The 26,697-nt window shown below is 41.1% G+C and overlaps 3 protein-coding genes and 1 non-coding gene across 6 annotated transcripts; 2 read left to right on the top strand and 2 right to left on the bottom strand.

Moving 5' to 3' along the window:
* The first annotated feature begins 1,116 nt into the window (after positions 1–1,116).
* LOC141903646 (U-scoloptoxin(05)-Er3a-like) lies at positions 1,117–11,912 on the top strand. The gene is made up of 3 exons (XM_074791856.1): positions 1,117–1,578; positions 9,764–9,892; positions 10,366–11,912. The coding sequence occupies exons 1-3, from the start codon at positions 1,515–1,517 to the stop codon at positions 10,587–10,589; spliced, it is 417 nt and encodes a 138-aa protein (XP_074647957.1). The 5' UTR covers positions 1,117–1,514; the 3' UTR covers positions 10,590–11,912.
* Positions 11,892–14,169, bottom strand: LOC141903645 (uncharacterized). The gene has a single exon (XM_074791855.1). The coding sequence runs from the start codon at positions 13,574–13,576 to the stop codon at positions 11,936–11,938; it is 1,641 nt and encodes a 546-aa protein (XP_074647956.1). The 5' UTR covers positions 13,577–14,169; the 3' UTR covers positions 11,892–11,935.
* A 3,946-nt stretch (positions 14,170–18,115) lies between these two features.
* LOC141904003 (calcium-activated chloride channel regulator 4-like) lies at positions 18,116–26,074 on the top strand. 3 transcript variants are annotated; one of them, XM_074792435.1, is made up of 14 exons: positions 18,116–18,185; positions 18,538–18,714; positions 19,104–19,271; positions 19,666–19,798; positions 20,166–20,452; positions 20,838–21,092; positions 21,413–21,634; positions 21,834–22,020; positions 22,116–22,222; positions 22,642–22,866; positions 23,389–23,656; positions 23,915–24,091; positions 24,405–24,656; positions 25,162–26,074. In XM_074792435.1, the coding sequence occupies exons 2-14, from the start codon at positions 18,544–18,546 to the stop codon at positions 25,695–25,697; spliced, it is 2,988 nt and encodes a 995-aa protein (XP_074648536.1). In that variant the 5' UTR covers positions 18,116–18,185; positions 18,538–18,543; the 3' UTR covers positions 25,698–26,074. The 3 variants fall into 3 exon arrangements, with proteins under 3 accessions (XP_074648536.1, XP_074648534.1, XP_074648535.1); XM_074792433.1 differs by having other exon boundaries at positions 18,174–18,337; XM_074792434.1 differs by having other exon boundaries at positions 18,183–18,242.
* Trnak-cuu (transfer RNA lysine (anticodon CUU)) lies at positions 18,949–19,021 on the bottom strand. The gene has a single exon. It is a non-coding gene; the product is annotated as a tRNA-Lys (tRNA).
* Positions 26,075–26,697: the final 623 nt, after the last annotated feature.

Raw genomic sequence — 26,697 nt, forward strand, 5'->3', positions numbered from 1 at the left:
TTTAGCGCTTCCGTGAAATTTGCCCCAACGATTATACAACGGGCAATCTGATTGGTTCCGCATAGTTTTCGTGCGCAAACCTGCGCATGTACGCGCGCACGCGGTCCAGTGTGGTGGATGTTCGTGACGTGGCTGAGTGTAGCGATGCCATCAGATTCGAATCCCTGCCGGGATGATGTTGTTTTTGAACAAGTCCTTTTATAATATTTGTTTATATGAAGAAGAGAACGGAAAATGGACTATATATAGGGCCTTAATACTCGAATGGAGGCTCAGTGATCCATTTTATCTTTATTTTTAACATACGCGTAAAATGGAACATGATTATGCATGTTTTGTACTTTAAAAGATACATTAAAAAGCTACAAAGTTAAATGTTACCTCGAAAAACAGATAATTATGCGATGAATAAGCATAATTGCCTTATTAATTGTTCCATGATACACGACACACGTCATAATGGTGCATTTAATTTGATATATACATAGATGATTAGGTTCTCTAGACGTAATGCTTGTTTATCGTATCTCTGGAGATAAAATACATCCCGGTCAATGGTTAAAATGACAATAAATAAATGAAAACACGACGGACAACGTAGTGTATATCACGCGAATTAGAAATCAGTGGCGTATTTATGAACATCAGACTGCATCAGTTGCTGGTATTAGAGAGGGTATCAGTAAACGTTTCATCCGTCGTAAATGCACTGGCGCACTGCTCTCTGGCGGATCCGGGGGCGCGAGGGCGAGTGCACCCCCTTTTTTCGGGCGAGTGGCCTTGGAATTTTCTCCGAGACTTTCTGTTGGAAAGTGGTGAAATTGTGAATAAATATTTCATTCGTAATTTCAACTAGGAAAGTGCTCTAAACGCACCCAAAATGCATTATTTCCGAGCATCCCGAGAAGTAGTGACCAAAGTAGCGCACCCCTTTTCTCCGAAAAGCTAAATACGCCTAGTATGCGTAGGTCGACCTTAGGAACTGCTGGCCACGCAAGCAACTCCTCCCCCCCCCTCACCCCTACCCCTGTTAATTGTCGCTTGCAGTCGCAAGGCAGCTTGTAGCTCAACCGGTATTTACGACGCCGCGACCGTCTCTTGCAGCGGTTGCGGAGAATCGCGTCGCACGCTCATAGGGCGGTCTCAAGGCCGACGACCAACACCCGTCTTTTCCTTTCGAATACATATCGCAGTTGACGCCGATCTACTATTTGTACCGACCGTAATCACTCACAACACTCTCTCTCTCTTTCAAAACGTTGCTACGCACTCACTACGGAAAGGCGATGAATTTGCGAGCACGCTGTTAATTCTGACTCCACACCAGTCTGTCTAATCGCACGGTGGCATACACTTGCCAGGGCTAATTCGTACATATAGTTTCGAGGATACATAGAAACGCCAGGTTGCAGCAGTGAGCTTTTATCATCGTTCCCCGACGTGTCTACAATATAGATTATATATAGGCGCATACTGCTCATGTGGAACTTCGGCGAAAAATCTAACAGAAGAAGATGGATAGAATTTGGACCTACATTTTGTTTATCGTCGTTTCAGTCGTATTTCTGATCGTAACGAGTAAGTTTTCAATTTTAATAAGTTCAATATCGTAGATTTTCTGTAAATTTCGAAATCTTCAACGAAAAAGTCATATCTAATTTTGTGAAACATCGGGTGCAGTCAGTCGACTACAGCGTTTAGTGGCGACATTCGATCGCATTGTAGCGAAACACATTTTTCCGCGGTCCTCGCATTTATTGAAAGTCATTTCTTGATAAATAATACGAGATTCAAAACAAAAATTAGAAATGTAAGTTTTCCAAAATTTTGCAGATATATATTCTAAATTTGTTGCCACGGACTTTCTTTATCAAGGGCTCGATATCTTCTGTCGAATCTGATAGATACCTGTAGATTTCTGATAGATCTTCTTCGCTGCGTATACACAGTTCCCACATCAGTATCGAGGCGTTGGCTCAAGTTCCTAGTTCTTTTTAGTCAATCCAGAAAGCACAGTCTTACCTCTAACGCATTTTTAGATTTCGAGGATTGTGGTCAAAAAACAATATTTGAAAGTGTTACCTGACTTACGATACATTTCTTTGCAAAAAAAGTCCGTAAAAACATAGTTCTACGTTTTATAGCATGTGTCGTGTGTTCCAAGACATGATATGCACACAGACCGGTTTCATAGACTGGTATCAACTTAAAGGGTTAAAATTAACATCAGTCCATGAAACCGGGCGTCGACTTTTCGTAGAAATGAATTGATTGATCTTGCAATAAATGCTATCAGTACAGACATCTGTACGACTCGCGATCCGGCTTTCGAAACGGGCTATAAGTGGATTAAAACGAAGTATCAATAGAAATTGTCGTTTTAAAATTCAGGACTGGTTGCGCTGAGAATGTTTACTCCAAAAGTGTCGAGTATTGTTCGCCGGAATCAGTTACGGATTGGAAATAAGTAATCGGTTTCCATCTTACATAACGACCCTATTTTGCAATTCAATCCGGGTTTTGCAACGAAAAAGAAAACCATTAATCAATCAAACAATCATTTAAGAAATTCTCACATTCGCTTCGAACTTAATAAAGAAGTTTCCGGTTTCTAGCGCCATTTTGTGGTGGTCCCTCGAGGTCCCAATTGTTGCGTTTATTCCCACTTATTTTTGAAACATATATTAAGATTAAATCCCAATTAGCTCTACAACCCCACGCTTGAAAAACTTGATTTATTCATCATTTTAAAGGAAATGAAATGCAGATATTTGACGGTGATTCTTGGGGTTTTTTTTATTGCATATTCTAATTAGAGAACAGTGACGACGTGTAACCACCAAGGACCGCATATTTTAAACGTCGCATCAAAAGAAAATCATCTAAAGTCATGTTTTGGATTACTTAATGTCCACCTTCGCTTCATATTCTAAGCATTTTATCAGGAGATTGGGATGAAATTTCTAGAAGACTCGATTATGTCTAGTTCTCAGCTATATATGAACACGAGATGGGTGTAAGAGAACACGATTAAAAGCGACGAAAGACATGTTGTAATTTGATGAATACAACACGTACATCGCTTTCCTTTGTTCGTCGAAGATCTAATGAAGAGAAATGTTATAACGGGTTTATATAAGTAGACTTCATTCTCGATGGGAAATTATTCTGCTTCGCCACATGATGATTATGTTTAAAACTGAAACCTTAAAAGCAGCGTCAACACAATAAATCTCATATTCCAATGAGACCAACATGAATCAAATCTTACTTAGCCATTTGAAAATGAAATGACTTTTATGGTTATTCAATCTAAGTTAGTTAAGGTAATGTCAGTGTTATGTCTGACGAGTCTAGACGCTCAGTGTTTGTGGCAAGTTGTAATTACGTTTTGATTGCATTTCACCATGTATAACATCTCGATAGGTCTAGATGGAACTGACCTCCTGGACTCGAGGAGTCACGGCTTTCTTATAACGTGGTTATTGCGCTCTTCCGATTGGCCACTTTTTGACCCCTCTGCTCTTCTCGCACTCTCCTCATCTCGTCTTCCCTCCCCTCTACTCTTCTCACCCTCTCTCCCTATCTCCTCTCCCCTCTCTACTCATCTTACCCTGTCTCACCACTGTCTCTCGTGAACGGTTCATACCTAAGAATAGACAAAGGACGTACAGTTTCGTCGTTGTCTCTGGTTAAAGGTTACTCTTTCTCGGAATTCCCTCCAAGATCTCGAGCGTTGACGTATTAGATATCCGGATAGGATAGCTCATTTAATTATATATATATATATATATATATATATATATATATATATATATCCTTTGTGCCTCAGAAACTGAAACGCGTATGTCGTTTTTCTGAGAAAAAGAATCTCTAAGGAGTCTCTATATAGCGAAAGAGCGAGATGGTCTAAATTAGTATCTGTTGAACTTCGTCGTGTTAACTCTTTTAACGAGCAGCGAAATTGGGTTCTTCAAAAACGTATATCGAAAACATTTCACAAGTCTTAAAATAGAAAGCGATAGAATTGGAGAATTAACGGAGGGTATTACATCATATTGTGAATGGTCCAAATTAAGCATCTAAATTAAAGCAAATGGAGACGCTTTTAGTTGGTAATGGAGGGGAGATGCAAAGTACCGATGAAATTTAGCTTTTCTTTTTATTATACATTCCAAAATTTACATTATAAAAAGTGAGTGTGCTTTATAAAGCACTTATCTAACCATAAAAGGAACTGCTCTTTGACATGGTAGCCTAGTTATACATGGGAAATCTACGGTTCTTCCCGCCTCAAAGTATATTCGAAAAGCGCCTTCAATGAAAAACGTCGAATCGTAAAAAACGAATTACGCTTAAATAATTACCTTATTGAGTTACAGTGCCATTTACCGATACCATTTAGATTTCAGTGATTTAGATTTTAGACGACGAGTGCTAAGTTTTTTAATTTGTTGCTGTTTTTACATATTGTAGGGATACCTGGAATCCTTAAACCGACGAGAACGAATAAGGTTTACCTAAGTTTTTCATAGAATTCAGGCAAATTTCACTGAATTTTCTAGAATTAGGTGTTATGCGGCGTTGTTCATTAAATGTTTTGCGAACACGGCATCGGAAGATTATATCATAGTGAAATAGATACCAACCTCGCATACACAGGTTTTTTTTAGGTCGCGCGGGAAAAATTAATCATACATTCCAGGATATATTAGGAAAAGCGTTGTTATAGTAAGTAATGAGCTGAGTCTGTCTGGAACTATTACTTATATTTTCATACCAGTCACTTGCAGCGTGTAATTCAAGGTAAATTCCTTATCAGACCCTTGAGCTAAGAACGTTACTAACTACATTAACCGTAGACCGCTGATCTCTCGCGTTCGAAAAACGAGCAATCATGCCTGTAGAAATTTCTCCACTCTATACACCAGACCTTTTTCATTTCATTCGCGCGTATGCGTGGCATTGAGGTAAAACAGATTCTCCGTCAACGTCTCGAGTAACTACAGTTCGAAAAAAAATCGAAAAATATCCGATGTTCTTAGGATTTGCCTTCGGATCTATCGAAATAATGAACGATTTACAAACGCCGAGATAAATCGACGGTATATGCTGCTCGAACGGAGATAACGCGATTCATTTTAAACGGCATGGATCTCGATTAGAAAGTGGATGGTTTAGGTGTTTTTCTCAAGAAAAACGCATAGATCGTCTAAGTTTCCCTCGCTCCTTATCTCCTCTCTTCATTCCCGTCCTCTCCTCTATTTCATCCTATATCCTCTATTATCCCCATCCATCCAATATCTCTTCTTGCACACGCAATATGTTCCACCCGAAACCTGAATAGCTTCCCATTATATTCCTCCTCATAAACTCACTCCGTCGCATAAATCTACAATTATTTATTGACAATATACACGTCAAATTACACAGCAATTTTTAGTGAATACATGAGTTATTCCGCTTCTGCTCTTGCTGTAAAGGAAATACGGCCACCTTCGTGACTGTTAGGGCAAATAAGTATTGCCGACGATTTTGCCGCGGCGGCGGTGTCGAGTAATCAGATTATTACAGCGAACTAATAGAATTGATAAACCATAGCAACCGTTCTGGACGATTCATTAGAATGTAACGTAGACACTAGAAAAGACGAAATTAGTTTTGCGAGGTTGAGGTTATTTTCGCACTTGTATATCTGTGAATAATTAGAAGTTAGTTGGTTTAGCTGAGACAAAGATGGCCTCGAGCTAATCACGAATCCGTCATCACAATTAGTACCCTATCGTTGGAATTATCTGGCAGTAGCTTGTCAATTAATATAGTGTACGCTATGATCCAGATCACTGTGAGTTAGAGTTATGCTCGTTTAAATTTCGATTTGTTAACTCTGAGTCAAACCCCAACTCAGGACCCAGTTCCACAGTTGTGAGTTAGAGTTAACTCTGAGTTAAAATTAGTTCATTTTCAATGAGTTAACTCAGGTTCAAATTTTAACTCCGAACTGTGGAACTGGAACCTCAGAACTTTAGAACTGGTTCCTGGTTGTTTTGAACGAAGTAATGTAATGTATCTTATCCACCTTTGTATACAAAATACACGGCGTGCCAGATTATAACACGGGTAGCATCTCGCGCAAAGTCACGTCTTATATTTTTTTCAATTCTACTTTTCGATGAAAAAGTCTGAAATCCATGCTGAAAACAAGCATTGGCCATCGACGTATCAATATTTCCCGGTTTCCATCATACTTGACTCGGTGCCGGGATATTCCGAGGTTAGAGCCGTTTTCTAGGCACTTCGTTATACACGGCCAAAACCGCTGTCGCTGAGTGATATTTCCTGTCCTGATCCCGAAATAACCGCCGCGATATCGAGCCGAAATCAAGTTCAAAAATAGTTTTCTTCGAAGCAAAATGAAGGACTCGCGATGAAGTGGCTGTTGTGCCCGTAAAAGTCTGTCTAAAGGACAACGATCGATATAGCCGTCAAATCGTGGATCTATACAAGTTGAAACGGCTAAAAGAAACATGGCATGATGGCTACTAAGATGCATTAGGTCTGCCACATCTGAACGTCTTTTAATGGACATTCATTATCATCGAGGATGTCGTGCTTTCTAATTGTGAGTCCGGCTTGGCGGTATTCAAACAAAATGCGAATACCACCGAAAAATGTCCGAAAAAAGGTCCATAAACGCAAACACAATTTAGTCCGGTGTTTTTCACTTGTTATTTTTCACTGTTCACTTGTTTTTCGCTGCTATAGAATTTGCAATTTCGATTTGGTTATTGATTTTCGAAAATACAACGTCACAACATGATTGTCAATGAAATTGAAATAAAAAGGGCTACAAAGAATTAAGAATTACAGGTCATAATATAGTTCACATGTGGTACGTCAAATCATATTTATAGCTTGAAACCCGATTTGACCGCTAAAATCCAAAAACTCTAAACTTTTCATCGTTAAAAGATCTACAAATATCATTCGCACAAATGTCTGTCACGTAATATTTCGTTCTATTATCAAACGTATGACACGCTATGGTGTTGTGTATAGTTCATCAGTCTCGCCTACGCGGTTGCGCAAGTATCACAGAAGGATAAATTACGACTCGAAAAAAAATACTGAATAGCATCGATTAAACTTAACTCGCACCGATAATCCGTAAACACGTGTTCGACGGTTTGCGATGGAATACCCGGACTCCGCTCTGCTGATATAGCCTCGTTGAACCGCGGTAAATCTCGTGGTAAATCTGCTCGAATAATCGCGAATAGAAACCGATGATTAATCGTTCGTTAAGATAGTAGAAGTCAAAAACCGTAGCGAGTTTAGACAAACAGGTGTTGAACACGGGGTGTGTGAAATTGAAGCGGTTCTCCGCAGCGGAGATTCAGATCTTTCAGTAGTTTGTAACGTCTTTATAGAAAAATCTGTTTGCGTGTGTTCGATGTATGGAATAGTTTACTGAACAACCCGAATGTGTAAACCCGAGGACAGATTTTTGGAAATATTTTCAAACATCTCAACAATCTGCTTTCCATTGACTGTCTAATTCTATATCGAAGAAAAAACCAACGGAAATGAGGATTATCACGTCTCGACTAAAATGCTATTGAGCTATTTTCAAACAAGCCTATTTTTGGGAACTGATCTTTGGAAATATACTTGTCGTGAAAATGACTGAGTGTATATTCATAGTGCACCCATGCAAATATTACTGTTATTCATTACCGATTCAATTGAAATAATGAAATGAAAATAAAATCATATCTTATATCATTTCGAAGATATTCAATGCTTTCCTGCTTGTTTTTAACTAGGAATTTGCCCTTGTTGTTTATACCCTGCTGAAATACTATAGTTTTTCCGAGCGGAAAAAGCAGTCTGTCTGGCTGGCTTCAATCATAAGAGAAACTAGCATCGCGCTCGTTATATTCACATCGAGTTCGGTCGTCCTTTTTCGCGCGAATAACGTGTTGTCTGCAGCTGTGCGGAGAGCCTCTTTCGTCAAAAACCCGATAGAATTCTCGCCGCGCACAGGATGTGTAGTATACCGCCATCATTTCCGAGCAAACATACGCGCATTGTTTCACGTAAAATGTTTGCCCGGTTTTGCCGAAGTACACGGCGACGGTTTTGCCGAAGTTTATTTCTGGTATTAACTCGCGGTATGAAACCAATCATCAGCGACGGCGGCGGCGGCGGTGGCCACGCGATGGATGCGGGGTATATCATCTTTAGCAGACGATTGATGATGTTTGTTGACATCATTTTGCGGTGAAGCGCTTCAACGAGAAAATTTGACCGCCTCGCTAAACATCGACATATTGTGGACAGAGTAATTTTCATTAGGTTGATGATGCATGAGGTATTTACTGGTGATACCAGTTCCACAGTTCTGAGGTAAGATTTAACTCTGAGCTAACTCATTGAAAATGAACTAACTTTAACTCAGAGTTAACTGTACTCACAACCGTGGAACTTGGCCCCGATGTTAAAGAAGGAAGACTCCGGCAAACATCGTATCTGAAATACCCGATCATTTCTCATTGGTGATCATCCCATATTCCTTGATACCAAGAATTATCCAGAAATAGTTCCTATCTCACGATTGATAGAACACTATATCCGTGTTGACGCGATGTAGAGAGAATCCCACAATGATAAGGAAAAAGTCCGAAAATGTAACTTTGAGAAGTTTGCTTCCCTTTAATATATTTTATACATCTATCTACTATATCAAAGTTACATTTTCGGACTTTTTCCTTATCATTGTGGGATTCGCTCTACAGTTCCTCTCTCCCACTTTCCATCCCTCTCTCCCTCTCTCCCTCTCTCCCTCTCTCCCTCTCTCCCCCTCTCCCCCTCTCCCCCTCTCCCCCTCTCCCCCTCTCCCCCTCTCCCCCTCTCCCCCTCTCCCCCCTCCCTATCCCCCTCTCCCCCTCTCCCCCTCTCTCCTCTCTCTCCATCTCTTCCTAGTGAGATTCTCTCTCCATCTCTTCCTAGTGAGATTGTTTGATGAGTGCATCGACCGGTGCAACTACTGCATTAAACGGAAAAAACCCACGAGCAAAAGCTATTATAGCAATTAATGTCTTGAATTATAGTATAATCCATTATTTCCGTAGAGGGAGTGAGAGCGATAGAACGGTTGAGAGATAGAGGGGGAGAGAGATAGATCGGGTTGGCTCGTATTTTAAGTCGAACGTTCCTCGTGTCCATCGCCGTAATCCTAACCATCAATCAGATTAATCTGCAATCGAGTCGAGCACTTTACAGCAGGCGCAGGAGCAACACGGTAGACAGACGCAAGCTCCAGAAACAAGCCCGTTACGGCAAATACTTTCATCATAATCAAATAATCCGCATGTTGGTGACAATGGCAAATTTTTGGGTATTTTCTTTTTTTTTGTTCATTCTTATTTCTAAAATTATGGATAGATTTTAATTGAATCTGAGAAGAAATCCGGTAGTTGTTGTCTGAATGCACACTAGCGAACCTGGCGGATTCTCGCTTGCCACAAGTGGAATCCTCGATTACCACAGTCGAACGTAGAGTCCTTATTAATTACAAAAACCGTTTGAACTCGTTGCGGACTGGGCATAGCGCCGCGTGTTCTCTGTACTTTAGTCATCCTAGCAAAATGGATATGAATTATTATTTGTCATCCGTCTTAATCATTTTTGAATATACGTAATGCATCTGATCATTCTCTGATCATTCCACGATTGTTATTTCTGGGTTTTTTTTTTTCAGCCGAAGCTATTTTGTGTTCGCAATGTGATTCCAAAAAAGATATTTCCTGTCAGCTTAATCCGCCCATGCCGACCAACTGTACGGAAGAAAATCAATTCTGCATCGTCATCGAGGAAAAAGACGAGAACGGTAAGTCATGTTTTGGTATCGGTTCGAAGAGAAAAGTCCCGTTGAGGCTGGTGAAGTCACGAGAATTACGAAACGAGGAGTCTATTTCGTGGCCTGAAAGAGACGTGCGTTGAAATGTAAATAAAAAACAAGACGTTGACGTACGAACTCCTCGTTTTAGCGCGAAAGAATCGGTGATATGATATCAAGGGATTCATATCATCAATACGAAGTTTTTGTTTGCTATATCGTTATTGAAATATCAAGTTCCACGAATGTTTTTCATATACACAAGCGTTGGCGCTATCGTTAAGGCTCAAATGAAAATGCTGAGCTATGATTCGTTACTTTGTGGGTCCTGCCTTTCCCTGATTCGCTGGTTCAACGAATAAGTCTTACCTTACGACTTGTTCATATAATTCGTTCGTCTTTTCGACACTTGATTCTGCATAGCCCCGATGTCCGAACAATAATCAACGACTTTCTCATTTCAGATACCCTTCTAAGCGTGAGTCGTGGATGTAGCCCGCTCAGTATGAGTACAGATTGTTTACCGGGAACTGGCCCGGAAAATCGCGCTTTGACTTTATGCTACATTAGTTGTCAGGAAGACGGCTGCAACGAAGCCAACTACAGCCGAGGCCAGTACACCGTTATTGCCGCAGCGACCTCTATCGCTGTTTACCTGATTCAACGGATCCTCGCCATTTCGGATTAGAAATGCGCGATCGGTTTGTGGAAAACTCGACGGAGAAACTGCCATCGGGTTGCAGGCGATTTTTCTATATAGTGTGATTGATTGTCGAATTTCCTGATCAAATATATCGGAAATAAGATCAGATATTCGAGTACTGCATTTTGATTAAACTTATGTGTAAGATGAAGAATGCGTGTGCCGTATTTTAAGTATCAATGTGCCTTCTCAATAACAACAACAACAAAATCGGAGCAAAAACCACCAGTTATTTTTAGATGTTCGTTTGGCTTCGTATACGGCTTCGTGCTTCGCGATTTACGGTTTGTAAATCGGTGTACGGGCGGATAATAATCATTAATGATACTATCGGTTTCACTAAGGAAGATGCGCGTATATTTTAAGAACCGCGATGACACGATGACGTGACAATTCAATGATATAGCCTTGATTCATATCGTACGCGCTGTTTTAGAAATATCGGCGTAATTCAGATCATGCAGAATGCAGAAATCATCGCTGCCCGCTCGATAGAAACCATTATAATAATCTTTCACGCGAAACAAGTATTTTTCATTTGTTTAGCATAAAAAAAGAGAAAGTACAGCACGGAAATAATTCGGTTATTTCAATACATATAGTCGTAGATGTTTGGTATATGGTTATCATTAGTTTTGAGGCCTGCAGTTTCACGAAAAACATTAACTCAGATATGTTTTTAGTTTAGTTGCCATTATCATCGTGGCTTTTTAATGAGGATAGAAATCCAAGGCCGGTTTTATAGACTGGTTTTACCTTAAAACCCGGGGCTAACTCAATTCATTATCAAATGAGTTAGCCCCCTGGCAAAAGGTAATACCAGTGTTTAAAACCGGGCCCGGGCTTTCAGCTTTAACTTTTTCGTGAAACTAGGACCGGAACCCCTTTATTAAGCCCATTCTTAGGCGCTGATGTAAATTCGTAGTTTGATTTAACGTTGTTTATGCACGACTCAACATTGTATAACATTATCCGTATTATATCTTCCAGCTTATACTTCCCTGTACGAACGAAAGCTTACCAAATTACGAGTTATTGATTGAAATGACTTTTAATTACAATAAACATCGATTGAGTTAGGGATCTATCACCCCGCCAAAACAAGTATAAACGCAAAAAAAAAAATTTTTGCTATAGAATTTGTTTTTTCGATTTTTCATGTTTGAAAAATCTCAGCGTGGCCCGATTCAGCCAGCATAGTTTAGCCAATAATATAGAGAAAAACTACAATCGAACTATGAAAAATGTTGTTACGCATGTCAACTTCAATGGTTTGTTGTTTGATAAAATAAAAGGTATTTATACAAAGACGTTTCGTTTCAGCTGTTGTTTCATAAGACAAGTCTCTGCAGCGTGTACGGGTCCGTAATCGAGTTCACCGGCTCTTTCACTATCACGGCGCCGGATTCCTTACCGTGACGCAGTTTAATTTCTTTTAAGGCGCCGTTCGCTTCGACGCGACGCACGAAATTAACTCGCGTTTTCAACTGCTCGCAATCGACGGCGATCACCGGCTGTTGCGTACCGTAGCGGTTATTATAGGGTTTCGTCTGGCACAAGTTCGGATTGTCGGTGATCTGTTCGACGATCTTCAGCGAGTCCCGGGGCGCGTTGTACGCGGCTCTTTCGAACGGCCGTTTGTGAAGAGGGAAAATATCCGATTTTAAATGTTTGGTCGCGTTCGACGATGTCGGATCGATTTGCCACAAGTGTTCGTCGTCGCTCCGATAAAACTTGACGTCCAAATACGGCCACTTCCATGTCCCGTTTTGACGGATCTCAGCCGAGTTCTGGACGAGTTTCAGCCGGCTGCCCGTGTCGTAGGTTTCGATTTTCGGCGCCAGTTTCGATAATTGCCGGAATAGGTTTAATTTGTCGCTTTCGGCGGCCATCACGTCGACGTCGTCGTCCCACGGTATGAACCCGTGGTGGCGCCACGAACCGAGCAGCGTACCGGAATACATAAACCAGCGTTTGTCGGCTCCGGCGAATTTAGCCGCTCGCTTGAACTGATCGAGCAAATAAACCATCGCGGCTACGTCGTGCCTGGTAGCAGTCCGATTCCGTAATATTTCGGGCATATCGCGACGATTCGTCGGCGTTCTTGTACCGTGTTCGGATCCTTTTTCTTTGCGTGGTAATTTTCCGCTCGCTAACAATTTATCGCCCCCGATACCGAGTCGACCGCTCAAACGACTGAAATCTACTTTCCTACTCGAATTAGTCGTACTCCTCGATCTAGCCGATACTTTCTTGGTTTTCTTCCTCGCCGGTGCGTAACCGGAGTCTTTGACGGCCTTGTCGGCTTTGTAAGTTTGCGCCAGTTGAGCTCTCGCTTCGGGAGTATCTTCTTGCATTAGCTCGACCTGTTTTTTCACGTAATTCCTCACTCGCACGAGGTAATCGGCGTACTCGACCAGGTAGTCGTGATAGTCTTTCAGCTCGTCTCGCGAAACGCGCCGGGTTTTTTTCGACGTCTCTGTGCGGGAGTGTTTCGGCGACGGCGGCGGCGGCGGTGGTGTAGGTTCCAACCCGTATTTCTGCGCGTGAAGGAAATAATTCCTGGCGATTCGACCTTGCGCCGTGCGAGCCCAGTCGAACGCGTATTCGTAGATGATTTTCCCGTTCAGCGAGGACGGATTCGACGGCAGTCCGAAATCGTCGTGAGAATGATCCGGCGCCCGCTTCGAGAACAGTAACCGTTCAGTGTCGTAGGCGGTGTGTAACGTTACCATGATGATCGCTACCAGTCCGAGTAGCAATAACCAATAGCGCCTGTTAGCGATCACGGCGCGGGCTGACGGAACTTGATCAGTGACCTTCGCAGCACTTCCTTGCTCACTAATTATAATAATAATCGTGATAATGATAATATTTTCATTTAATGACCCACAACGCTCGACACGATTAAACAATATACACTGTGCGATTATATATAGATGTGAAAATACACTGATGAGACATGACAACATTTCAATTACAGTGACCCCGTCAGAGTCGGATCCGATCAACTCGGATAACCGTTCAGAACTCGGGATCCAGTTCCACAGTTGTGAGTTGGAGTTAACTCTGAGTTAAGATTAGTTCATTTTCAATCGGTGAATCTAAACTCAAAACAGTATGCAAACCGGGTCCGGATGTTTGCTGAAATATTTTTTGTGTCACTTGAATATGAAATTCATAACATCCAACTCCGATATCGCTCAAGTCGGACACATTTTACGGTCCCAAAAGATCCGACCTGACCGGAGTCTATTGCACGAGTTTTGTGTTTGTCTCCCCACTACCTCGAATGAATAAAGAAGTTTCCAGAATATCCAAGAAACTGGCATCTGCATTTGATTTCCTTCAAAACGGTCTATGAATTAAGTTAATCAAGCAAGGGACTAGAGAGCTATATGATATTCAATCAAAACTTATGTTTTAAAGATGAGCGCAAATTATCGCAACAATGGGGACCTCGAGGGACCGCCACGAAATGGTGCCTAGAAACTGGAAACTTCTTTATTAGGTAACAAACCCCATAATGACTTAATTTAGGATGATAAGACGCGAACGCAAAGTTTGAAAAAAAACAAGTCGTTTGAAATTTAAGTTGACTTAAATTGAAAATTAAATTGTAAGATTAACTAGGTTTGATTAAGCAGTGTTTAAAATCGAAAAAGCAAGACGTTCAAAACAGTTTTCATCCTATCGATTAAACACGCGAACTGTCTTTTAGTATACGGACAAAAAAGGAATTTTCATTTCAAGATTATCTATCACTTACAGACTTATGCGCATCGTTGTTGTCGTGATTGTTGCTGTTGTTGTTCACTTTGTTATACGAATCTAAATAAGACGTAAGGTAACGGTGTAGGTGTAGTGGTTATAGGTATAGCGACACTTCTGCTACACGTGTGTCTGCGGTAATGAAGTGATTTATATGCTTTATACCTGTCACAGCTGGTCATGTTCACTCCATCTGTACCAGCTTGAGACCTAAACGCGCGGGAGCTCTATATTATTGTTTCTTGATTCGCTTTATTGAATAGACGTATAATAGCTTATCGTCGAGATACATGACGGAGATACTTCGATCGATGGTTTTCGTGAACTATGTTGATGATTAATTAGTATCCATTTTACCTAGAATAACATGACGATTCTTTTTTTCTCACGCAAAAAAATTATACCAAGACGTCATTAAGGCTTATTGTGATGTAGATTGACTGAGGAATCTTCGCAGTCTTCGACTGGCACTTCAACACAGACTATGCGAACCTAATTTCGACACTGCAACTTTTCGACAGCGAGCTTTCTCACGTCTCTAGCGCCAAGACTTCGGAATAAATCAAATCTTTCTGATTTTCGTCATCGCAATCTGGCTCAGTTTAAAAGACATCCAAAAACCACTTTGTTTTGTGATTATTACGATTAGATTTTCCCAGAGGAACGTATTTGAACTGTATTACAGGATCCTCGCGCCATCAAGAAATATTTATTATGATTATTGTCAGAAATACACGACGTTACGTTTCCGCTAGGGAGTTAATTCGAAGTCCTATTGCGCAGGGTACAGACAGCAGATTGTCTGAGAGGGTGCAGGGTACAGACAGCAGATTGTCTGGGAGTGCGGGGTACAGACATCAGATTGTCTGAGAGGGTGCAGGGTACAGACATCAGATTGTCTGAGAGGTGCAGGGTACAGACAGAAGATTGTCTGAGGGGGTGCAGGATACAGACAGCGGATTGTCTGAGGAGTGCAGGGCACAGACGGAAGGGAGCAAGGAATAAACGACCGTCTCACAATAATATAGTTAAATGAAGCGTATACCCAATGGTAGCCACACTAGCTGACGTGGAGAACAGAATAAGTTTAAAACCCACCAGAATATCGAAAATTAAAAACGAATTCTATTTATCAAGATCACTGCAGATCGTCGTCAAGTGTATTTTTGTTCTGATTTTTAGAATTCTGTTTATAAAATGGATTTATAAACTTATCAAGCGTACGTAGTTCTGAGACTATTCACTAGAGATCGTGGAGAGTTCATGCAATACAAATCAAAATATAGATATAAAAAACTTATTCCAAGAATAAATTTCCTCTGAATTCCCAGCCACGACGTTGCCCTCAACGTACACGTGTTTATTCCTACACAGAAAATGCGACAACTGAGCAAAATAGAAAATGCCAAGCGCAAAGAACGAAATTCCCGAAATGAAATTAACGAGATATTGTTGTATTTGTTCATTCATTTACCCGTCAACGGCGTCACGTGGTTTGATCGATAGTGCCTTATACCCGCTATAACCAGTACAATACAAGCGGTGAACTGGACGAATAGAAACGTCAAGTACACCCCATAAAGTTCCAATTCAGCCGTTACTTTACGATGCAAATGCAATATTTTGTTTTCCTCGTAGTAAACCAACGAGAGTTTCTCGTTTTCTAGTTCGATGAACGCAAACACGACGGCCGGAACGTCGGCAAGTGCCGTCACTACGGAAGCCGTAATCGGTATGAAAATATGGTCGGCCACCAGGGGGCAGGCTTCGTACGTGTATATCAACGATACGATACCGGTTACGTTCGAGCAGATCCCGGCGATTATTCCGGATGAGAAAACCGATACGTTGATGAATATCGACATCCCCAGCGCAATAGCGAACAGCGTATTCATAATACCGGTCGCTAGGATGAAGAACGCGCTAAAACGCGGACGCGGAATCGGCGGAGGCGGTCTGTCGGTGTGTACGGTACAGCACGTGCACTGGCGATCGTCGCGTTCCTCGGACTCGAGCGACGGACACCGCGATATGATGATAATCGACGGTACGGGTGAATCGGTACGCGGATCGGTGCTCAAGTCGCAGGCCCGAACTGCGGACATTGTTTCGAGAGGACACGGTGAAGATCGTGGCGTTGAGCGCGCCGTATCAACCATAGAAATAGCCGCAGCCTGATTAGTTACATTTTCGTTATCCATCATAGATTGACACAAGCCATAGTAGCGATATTGGTCCAACTGATTCGCACTCTATATCCTTCCTTGTATTCTGCGACCCTGTCCAAACCGAAACGCGTATCAGGTGATATTAACACCTAGCGGCACGAATGTTTGCGATATTACCCGTTATTTCAAACGCGATAAGATAACATCAGACTAAACAAACAAAACCCTCGAAAACAAACAGACCTTCGTATTAGAAAATAGGAAAAAAACTGACGAATTCACTAGAATGTGGATCATAGTCAAAATATCATGCGGGCAAAGTGGAGCAAAGGAGAAAATGAATTATATGATTTTATGTCATATACGATCTTTTCAAAAAACTTCCAGTGAATCACTTGTTTTGAATACACATGTTACATACTTTGTGAAAGTCCGAATTTAGTCCAAAAGCCTGGCAGTATTCTTTAACAGATCGGTATGGTTGGTTTTTTAGTGTTTTTTAGAACGCCATAAATTCATACCGTTTACCGTAGAAAGTAAACCACACGTCGGGTCGCCACTCCACCTAAACACGCGTCCTTATTTTTATCTCTGAAACTAATGAGCCGTCAACCCGGAAGATTAATATTTTAAGGTCGCTTTAATGATTCGAATGGTGTTAGCTTCACGTTGAATCAAGGCGTTTATTTATGGTCCGATTTTTGCTGATAGATTGTGTGAACGCTCGTGAAATCGTGGGAACCACGAACAGTATTCTGCAAACCGAAACATCATTCGTACATTTCCACACCGCAAAATTACCCGCAGTTTTTGGCACTAACCGCACAGTACGAAACGGCTTCAATGACTCAGTTGGATAAAATATCTCCAAAATTCGTGACATCAAGACATTAAGACCGATTATTATTTTCGAGCACCTGCGCATTTTCATGTGATCATAATTTATGACAGACAACGATGTGGTATTGAATTGAATTTTAAAAAGTGTGGGTTTTTGCCTTTTGTAACCGCACGACATAAACTACCGTTCCGGCTTTCAGCGCAATGTCGTGATATACTTAAAAATATATTATAGGCCTTCGTTTATAGAAATTGTATTGAATTCGACTTCAAAGGTTCTGACGTATTTATGTGTGCTTTACAGTGCCCGTGAAAGCGTTTAATATACCGAAATAATCTTACAGTCAATACCGAAAAATGAAAATTAATTTCTAGATACTGTGCCTCGAAGGCGATGACATAACGAACCACGTTCTATCTCGTTTAGAGTAAAAGCCGCCTCACGTCACTTCGAATTATTTCCATTAGCCCTCATTAGATCTGAAAGCTTGATTACGGAGCCGAATTCTTTTCGAAAAACTGTCCCTTTTCAGCCCTCGAAAAAAAATTCGATTCACTTCGCGTACAATAATAACTCGTTCGTTCGATGTCAAAGAAGCTTTTTTTTGAAAAGACGATCGCGGATATTTTTCTTCCCGCAGATTATCCCGCTGAGCGACTGGCGTCATACATTTCAAATAAATCGAATAACCTTTTAACTGCTCGCTTGTTCGAATATCGTTTCAAAGTCATATTTGAAAGCGATACTAGATGTCGTGTTTTTTCAAACGACGTAGTTTTAAACTAACGATTAGTTCATAAGGTGTTTACTTCGCGTGGAATTAAATCGCGTTTTCTCTGTTTGCTGGTTCAAGTGAGGGTATATACATACATCGAAAAGGGATTATCGCGACAGAATATGTACATGTGATCGTATCCCGATGGGATTAGAGGATTTCATTTCGTTTGATTGAAGTATATATATATATATATATATATATATATATATATATATATATATATATATATATATATATATATATATATATATATATATATATATATATATATATATATATATATATATATATATATATATATATATATATATATATATATATATATATATATATATATATATATATATATATATATGTATATGTATATATATCCAGCGCGTTATGGTGTGGATTTTAGAAGTTACGTGTTTATTTGCGTTATTCGTAACCGGTGCACGCGGGCTTGGTGAGGTCGTGGACAGGGTCAGTTTGGTGAATAACGGTTATGAAGGTCTGGTCATCGCTATTGACAAAGACGTTGAAGAGTCAGAAACTTTACTGAATAAAATTAAAGTAAGTAGCGAGATGATATGTTGATTAAGTCAATTTGGATTTCGTTACTAAACGGAGTTGTACATTATCTATTTCAACTTACAAACGCAAAAAAATTAAGAAAAAGATGATTGCGATGGCAAGCGACGCTCTGAGACTTATGCCGACTGAGATAAATATCAACTTCAAATTTACATTTTTTGTCATCGAGCAACTTATATAATTTTCATTTCATAAAAGTAGAAAACAAATCATCGCCCAACGTGGGGCTCGAACCCACGACCCTGGGATTAAGAGTCCCATGCTCTACCGACTGAGCTAGCCGGGCGGTTATTGATGGATTTCGATGATTTTTACAAAATAAAAAAATTCGCATAATCTCTAGATTCTTGTATCTTTATTACACGCAGTCACTTATGTCCCAAGCGTCCAGTTCGCTGTACACTGCCACAAATAGCCGGGCGTATTTCCGTGAAATAACGATACTGGTACCGAGCACGTGGTCGGACAGTTTGATCGACGGAGACGCCGAACAAGAAGTCTATCACAATGCCAATATCCGTATCGATAAGCCAACGGTAAATATATCCATAGTTTTTTCATAAACCAAAGACAAAAAACGAAGAGATTTATCGATTATAATGATAATTATTATAATAATTTCTATCATTGTCATTACCATGTTATTTTTCGTGTAGGGCCATCGTTTTTACTGATTCGTAGTTTTGCAGTAGTTCTTTCTTGCTTCCGCATTTAGGGCCATTTTTCGATGTCATCTCGAGCTGTTTCCAGTGAAATGCTAGCCGTGAACCGCTCATGAAAAGCCTGCCTAAACGCTACATAAAACATTTCATTCGTAAAAATTTGAGCCGTTAGAATAATTTCCATTGTGAATTTGAATTGGACGCCTTTCTTTCTTAATGAGTTGTTAATTTTGATGAATGATAAATTTGGATCTTATCCATCTTTCAGGCTGAAGAATCGACGCCGCAAATTCCGTACACGAAGATGTTTCAAGCGTGCGGCAAACCGGGAAAATACATCCGACTGACAAGTGATTACGTCATCAATTCGATGACGTACATGAACAAAATCGGAATACCACGTACGGAATCTAATAATGCGGCTTTCACGAGCGATTTTCGGCTAGCTTTTTCCAACTACCCGAAAACGTCTTATCGTCAGTTAACGTTTTCATGGCGCAGGTTTGAGCAAGGAATTTGAGAGATTTTTCAACGCACATTTTTCTGTCCTGCTAGGGGCCAGTTTTTCGGCGTTTTGACGAGCTGTTCCCTGCGGTAGCGGTGGAAAAGTTGGCTGGAAATCGCTGTTGAAAACTAGCCTCATGATAAGTTCAAGATTGAAATATTTTGATCGCGATAATTTGAAGATTTGTCCTCATTCTTCGTGATTTAACTACTCAATTCGAAAATAGCATCTCTGTTGACATTTTTTTCTGATTGTTATTTTAGCGTACGTGATGGTGCACGAATGGGCGCATTTACGCTGGGGCGTGTTGGACGAATACGGCTTGACGGCCGATAAGAAGTTCTACCTGCGCACCGACACTAACGAATACGACGCCACGCGGTGTACGTTGGGAATAACCGGTAACTTTATCACCGTCGACGAAGACGGCAAATTCGTTAAAACCGATTGCGATAAAGACGTGAACACGGGAATGTTTGTCAACTGCGTGTTCCGACCAGCCACATCCGCTGGACCAGCATCGTTAATGTATTATACTATTGGACCACTGGTAGGTAATGCGACAGTGTAGGTTCGAGATCTTACGGGGCTATGGCCAAGACACTATATTATTTGGGGTGGGGTTTTTGGAAAGGGGATGTGTATAGAGTGTGTGGTTTGAGCACGCTTTTATCCAAAATTAGACGCCCGCAAATTCTTCCATATTGCTTTTTAAAGGTGACCAGTCTTTTCAATTCATTCATTAAGTATAAAAAGATTCCCAACAATTTTTGCTCCTTTCTGCTAAGAAAAACCGCTTGCTCAATTTCTACGCGGATCCATGCTAAACACTAAAAGCCATCAAATTTAAATCAAACACGGACTCTTAAACGAATACGCCTCCATGTTCGAAATCACCCTCTTTCTTTTTTTTATTCATCTTCTGAACTATATAGATCCGACAGTTCTGTGACAACGATACCGACTCCAGCGGTACCCTACACAACCCGGAAGCACCGACGTTACAGAACGAAGTTTGCGCCGGTAAAAGCGCCTGGGAAATCATGCGAGAGACCGTGGATTTCAAAGATGGCCGAAACCCGAAACGAACCATTGACAGGGCGGATCTTGCTCCGAGTTTTAAGATTGTGCGTGACCTAGCCGCACGACCGATCATGCTCATTTTGGACGTATCTGGCAGCATGAAAAAGGTATTTATATATTATATTATATATAACCTGGTCTCATAGACCAGCTAATTGACCCTAAACTAAATTGTAATTTTATTGAACTAGTTAGCAATATGAGACAAAATTTCAATGAAATTTCTGTACGAAAGTTCAATTTTGTTTTTACCCGACCGGTTTATAGGTTAAGCCTCCCCAGTATTTTAAAGGTTAGCCCCCCCCCCCCCATAGTTTAAGTGTTAGCTGAACCCGAGTGTTTAGTTTGTATCTTCGTATCTAAGATAACTTTGCTAAAAACCGCAATGAGGCATTTGAAAAAAAAATCCGCACCTGAATCATTTCAGCACGGTCGATTAACAGCGATGAGACAAGCCGTAAGCGGCTTCATCGAAACAGCGACCGCTGGAAATATCATCGGCCTGTTGACGTTCAGTAGCACTGCCGATCTACTGGTTTCACCACTCGAGATAAAAACCGATCAAGATCGAAAGAAATTGATAGACGCGCTGCCCACTACTGTCGGTGACACTACCAGCATCGGTGCTGGCCTGCAAAAAGCTTTAGAGGTATTGTAAAAGAAATCGTAAAATTGCATTCTCATTACATTCAGTAGGCTATCAATTCGATCGATCTGTTAAAATTGAAAGTGGCTCAAATCATTTTAGTCGCAACGTCAAAATCATCTGTTAGTCTTGCTTCGTATTTTGGGGTGTTTAACCAGGAATGCCAGCATTAGCCGTGTATTTCTTGTTTTCATTTGTCCAGACGTTGAGAGGGGAGAGTTTAAAACTGGCTGGAGCTCTATTCATCCTGCTCACCGATGGCAAAGAGAACCGCAGTCCAAAGGTTGCCGACATTCGGCCCAATATCACGACTGAAAAGGTCGTGGTGACGACTCTGGCGTTTAGCAAACTGGCCGACCCGAGTCTGGTTGAATTATCTGCACAAACAGGTATACCAGCTAATGTCTAAGATTGTATCGGTTTATACATGATCTATGTTAATTTCCCTATAAGTGACAATTGAAGTCTTATGTTTGATTTGCAGACGGTAGTTTTTATTACGATAACAACGATGCCACGTCGTCCGGTTTGACGGAAGCTTTTCAAGAACTGGCGAAAAAAGTGGATCCCGACCCGGAACGTTTGATTTACGTAAGAATCATAAACGCTCTGATCTGTTTTCGTGTCGTAACTGCCGCGGCCAGTAACACAAACATTGGATATAAAACCAGTACACGACCATCTTCGGTTCTGTAGCTAATATAACATCTTAAAGAACAGCCTAATGCCAATCTGGAGTCTTGGAGTAAAAAAGGCTTCTTGACTGGGCTTAACTAATACAGGTGTCTCAAAGAATGGAACATTTCTTAAACTTGAAATTCACTCATGGTTACTTCCTCAAAAGAAGTGGTCAGCAATATGCCACAATTCGTATTTGACTGCGGTGTTATCACAATCCGTTGTGTGCATTATTTTAATAGTTGGTCATCTTAGGATAACTTTACTAACTTTACAGAAAATAACAAATAAATAAGGTGCAAAAATTTTCTCACGAAATCTTGATCTTTCAGCTTTTCACAGAATCGTTCGAGCTGGATCCCGAAATGGAACGCACTGTCGAGTTTTACATCGACGAATCGATCGGCGTCAATTCGAAAATACGAATCGGTTGCAGTAAAGAAACGCCTGTAGAATCATCCGCTGTTGTAATCTCAGGTCCCGACAGCTCGACAGCTAGCTGTCAGGCGACTTCGCAAATGAAAATGATAGTATGCACCATCAGTGGTACAGCGAAGGTTCGTTTCAACTGTATTGCTATGCAATAGGATATACTCAATATGATTTCTATTGTTAGGTACCAAGATGTTACACACGGTTTGAAAATGACGTATCTGCCGTTTCATAATCATTGAAGACATATAGCTCAATTTTGCAGGCAATCTATTACCAGTCTATTCCGCTGATGATTACGGCGCGAGACCAGACGTCTATGTGCGCACAAGCGCCATCTATCCATGACATTTATACGCAAACTATCAGAAAACAAGGCTATGAATTAGTTTTTGCCCAGGTATAGGGACGATTATTCCTCGTATGTTCGATTGGTTTGATACGTATTATGTGCACTGCAAACTCACCAGTTACACCTGCCGGGAACTGAACAAGTGATATTCAAATCGGAAATCGAAGTACTAAATGATTAGTTTAACGGTGTCGATACAAACATTTCGGTCCGTCCAGCGCCTGAACGGGCGAGCAACGCTGTGAAAATGCGTTTTGAGACTTGATATTGATATCAACCTATGCATATATTCCAGGTCGGTAAATGGATCGTGGAAATAACTGGGTACAACACGACGCAGAAGTTTACCGTGACGATTTCCTCGGAGAGGATTAATAAATCCGATCGTCCTATCGTCGTGCGATCGGAGATCTCAGCGACGACGTCGTCTCTGCCTCCCGAAACTGCTATATACGCCGAACTTACCAAGGCTGACTATCCGGTACTGGGTATGGATGTTAAAGCCGTGGTTTATCGACCATTCGGTGAAACCACCTACGTACAGTTACTTGACGATGGCTCCGGTAAGTCTATCATACTATACATACTATCGAACTCAATCAAGTCGTCATAGCGTGGGCGATCACAATGTTGACAACTCATTCTAATGACGATTTACACTTAGAAAATTTAATTGGAAACTCACATCATGAACCATTTAATATGAAGACATATCGTGATGACTTCAGAAAGTTGGACTGTAATATCCGAGTGTTTTAGTGACTATTAGAATGAAAAATTTAAGAAAATTTGTTCTTACCTGTTGAATCTGCACGTTTCAGGGTCCGACCTGTTGGCTAATGATGGTATATACAGCCGGGCGTTCGGTCAAGCCTCTGGTACAGGTCGTTACGCGTTGAAAATCGTCGTAAATCCTCCAGCTAACGGAAAAGCCGTTCTTAAAAAGACCAAAGTGACGAACGTCGGTGCACCTATAACTGGTATTCTTCAAGAAAATGGTAAGACAGTTAAGCTCGGATTCAAGACCAGTCGAAGCTAACTTTGGTCTTAGTATCTTGTTCTACCGATTCTTGAGATCTAAGGGATCGTCTTAGCCTATTTATTGATATCGCTTGCTTTAACTTGAGACTTATCTAACTTACGACGTGAGAAGGTTTGTGACATCAGTCAAAAATGGAGTTTAGGTCCTAAGTCTTAAGTTATTCGACTAGGTTTAGACCGAAGCTGGGCAACTTGACTGGGGTTCAATTCTGAATGAAGTGCATGTTATACGCAAGTAAGCATCTTTTCTTTTCCGCATTATTTTTGAAGGACAAATGTTAATCGCTAAGGACACGTACACGCTAATTAACGGACTGATAAGCCGTACAGCGACGCCTGGTGCATTCGAGATCAGAATACCAGGGCAAGATGCTCCGCGGAAATTGTCCGATATTGTCGGATACTCGATCGATACAGCGCCGTCGCGTATCAAAGATCTGCTCGTCATTCAAACGTCAGAGACAAGTGGAACGGTGACGCTTGCGTGGACGGCGCCCGGCGAAGACGCCGACACTGGAACAGGTACAAAACAAGATATTTAGTAATCGTACGGATGGTGATATAAACTGAACGTCGCTACAACGAACTTCAAGGCACCAGAAAATCTGTTCGTTATAACCGATAGTTGTATATACAGTGGAACCTAGTTACAACGAACTTCATGGGATCAGAAAAAAAATCTGTTCGTTATAACCGACAGTTCTAAATACGGCGGAACCAAACAATCTATTCGTCTTAGCCCATAGTTCGTTGTACAAAGTACAAAATTGTCAAAATTGTCCATTGGGATGAAATTATAGGTTTGTAATAGCTGATACATCGATATATCCGATGTCGATATAACGAGGTTCCACTGTGTGTTATCCTATGATGGTTATGTAATTCAAATGATGCTCTTATTGTGGATAAATGTGTTCTACGAAGAACTTTAAGATAATATCTCTTTTTTCTTGATATTATGATCATCGGCTGTTTGCTTCTACTTTGCTACGTATATTTTCTACAAAAAGACTTTTTTCGATTGTAGCTCAGAAATACGAGATTCGTGAAGCGCCGACATCCGTCGAATTACTCACCAACCCATCGTCTGCGAATGTCGTCACTCAAAGTCAAGTGCTCACCGGTAACCTAACCTCGCCGAAAACAGCCGGAGAATTAGAGATCTTCGTTATCAAAGTCGCCCACGCGCCGGGGACTAACACGACTCACGCGTTCATCGTTCGGACCGCGGACGCTAGCGGCAACCGGGCCGAATATTCGAACGTGGTCGCCGCCGGTCTGGGCTACGTACCGGACCTGAAAATCAAACTCCTATCGCCGTACGAAATAGCGCGGTTGATGCTCGAACGAACGGCGACGACGAGCGGGCCGAACACGCAACCACCACCGCCGCCGGCATCATCGTCTGAACCGGTGAAACCTATATCGGACTGGGTGTTGATACTGTCGATAGCCCTGTCAGTTACAGCCGTCATCGTAATTATAATCATCGGCACAGTTGTGATCGTAAAGAGTAGGGACAATTCGCACCCGAAAGTGAACCCCTTTACCGCAGTAGCTTGAGTCATTTTCGACGCTGTTTATCGAGGTGGCCAGTTAACCCACCAGATGTCGTGCACAACAGTAGTACAGCTCCGATCAAACTTCAGTTCAGATTTTCAGTGAACTTTCATCTAGCTAGATTTTTATGTCCTATATCAAAAATTGGGAAAATCACGTCTCTAGATAACATAAGATTGATCAGGGTTCATGTATGGCATGATTTATTCTTTTTCTCTTCGCCTTTGAATATCATGGATTTGCATTGAATCGGAGGAAACCTTTAACGTCTGGTGGATTCTCCACAGTCGACTGCGGAGTCCTCATAGAAATCGATAAATCCGGGCGGATGATTTAGAGTTCAGTATCATATCGGTATTTTTGGCCGTACAAAACGTGCCGCGGGCCTCATAAATAATATCATGTGTTTTCAAGTGTTTTTTCAATATGTAAATATATTTATTGAAGTACAGAAGTACATACTCGATACATATTCTGTTTCGTTTATAATTTCTTTCGAGTACGATATTATGTTTCTAACATCATTATAACACTCCGTTATAGGACAACCGTCCCATATCTTGCTACCCGACTCGCAGGACGTACATACGCGATAACCGATGACGTCAAACGCAAGAAAATAACGAGTGCCTTACTCGCTAGTTTGTTCCCATACTTTGCATCGGGGTCAAGGTCTAATTGCAGTTCGCAGTAAACACTTAGTTGTTGTAATATTACGCTATTATGAAGACGTAAGACAATCCCGAACCCTCCCGCTAGTAGTATAGTCCACCAGTACTTCGTTTACCTAACAAGCCTAACCTAGCCGTTGTCAGATTACGTCATTGATGTCGTCCGCGTATTTGACGTCATCAATAACGAATGGAAGTAACTGTGTGGGATGGTCGGAATTTAGACGGTGGCATCAGCGATCGGGATAGAACCTGTTTAACTCTGAATCCGTATCATGATTCAGAATATTTTGACAGCGCGAAACAATTTTGCTTATGTTCCAATAAACCAC

Source organism: Tubulanus polymorphus, chromosome 4 (assembly GCF_964204645.1).
Source record: "Tubulanus polymorphus chromosome 4, tnTubPoly1.2, whole genome shotgun sequence".
NCBI classification, from domain to species: Eukaryota; Metazoa; Nemertea; class Palaeonemertea; order Tubulaniformes; family Tubulanidae; genus Tubulanus; species Tubulanus polymorphus.

Coding starts and splice junctions, on each gene's coding strand:
- LOC141903646 (XM_074791856.1), top strand. CDS start 1,515: ATGGATAGAATTTGGACCTACATTTTGTTTATCGTCGTTTCAGTCGTA. Junction 1,579..9,763: donor CGTATTTCTGATCGTAACGA/GTAAGTTTTCAA, acceptor TTTTTTTTTCAG/CCGAAGCTATTTTGTGTTCG. Junction 9,893..10,365: donor CGAGGAAAAAGACGAGAACG/GTAAGTCATGTT, acceptor TTCTCATTTCAG/ATACCCTTCTAAGCGTGAGT.
- LOC141903645 (XM_074791855.1), bottom strand. CDS start 13,576: ATGTTGTCATGTCTCATCAGTGTATTTTCACATCTATATATAATCGCA.
- LOC141904003 (XM_074792435.1), top strand. CDS start 18,544: ATGGTGTGGATTTTAGAAGTTACGTGTTTATTTGCGTTATTCGTAACC. Junction 19,272..19,665: donor TCCGTATCGATAAGCCAACG/GTAAATATATCC, acceptor TCCATCTTTCAG/GCTGAAGAATCGACGCCGCA. Junction 24,657..25,161: donor AGACGCCGACACTGGAACAG/GTACAAAACAAG, acceptor TTTCGATTGTAG/CTCAGAAATACGAGATTCGT.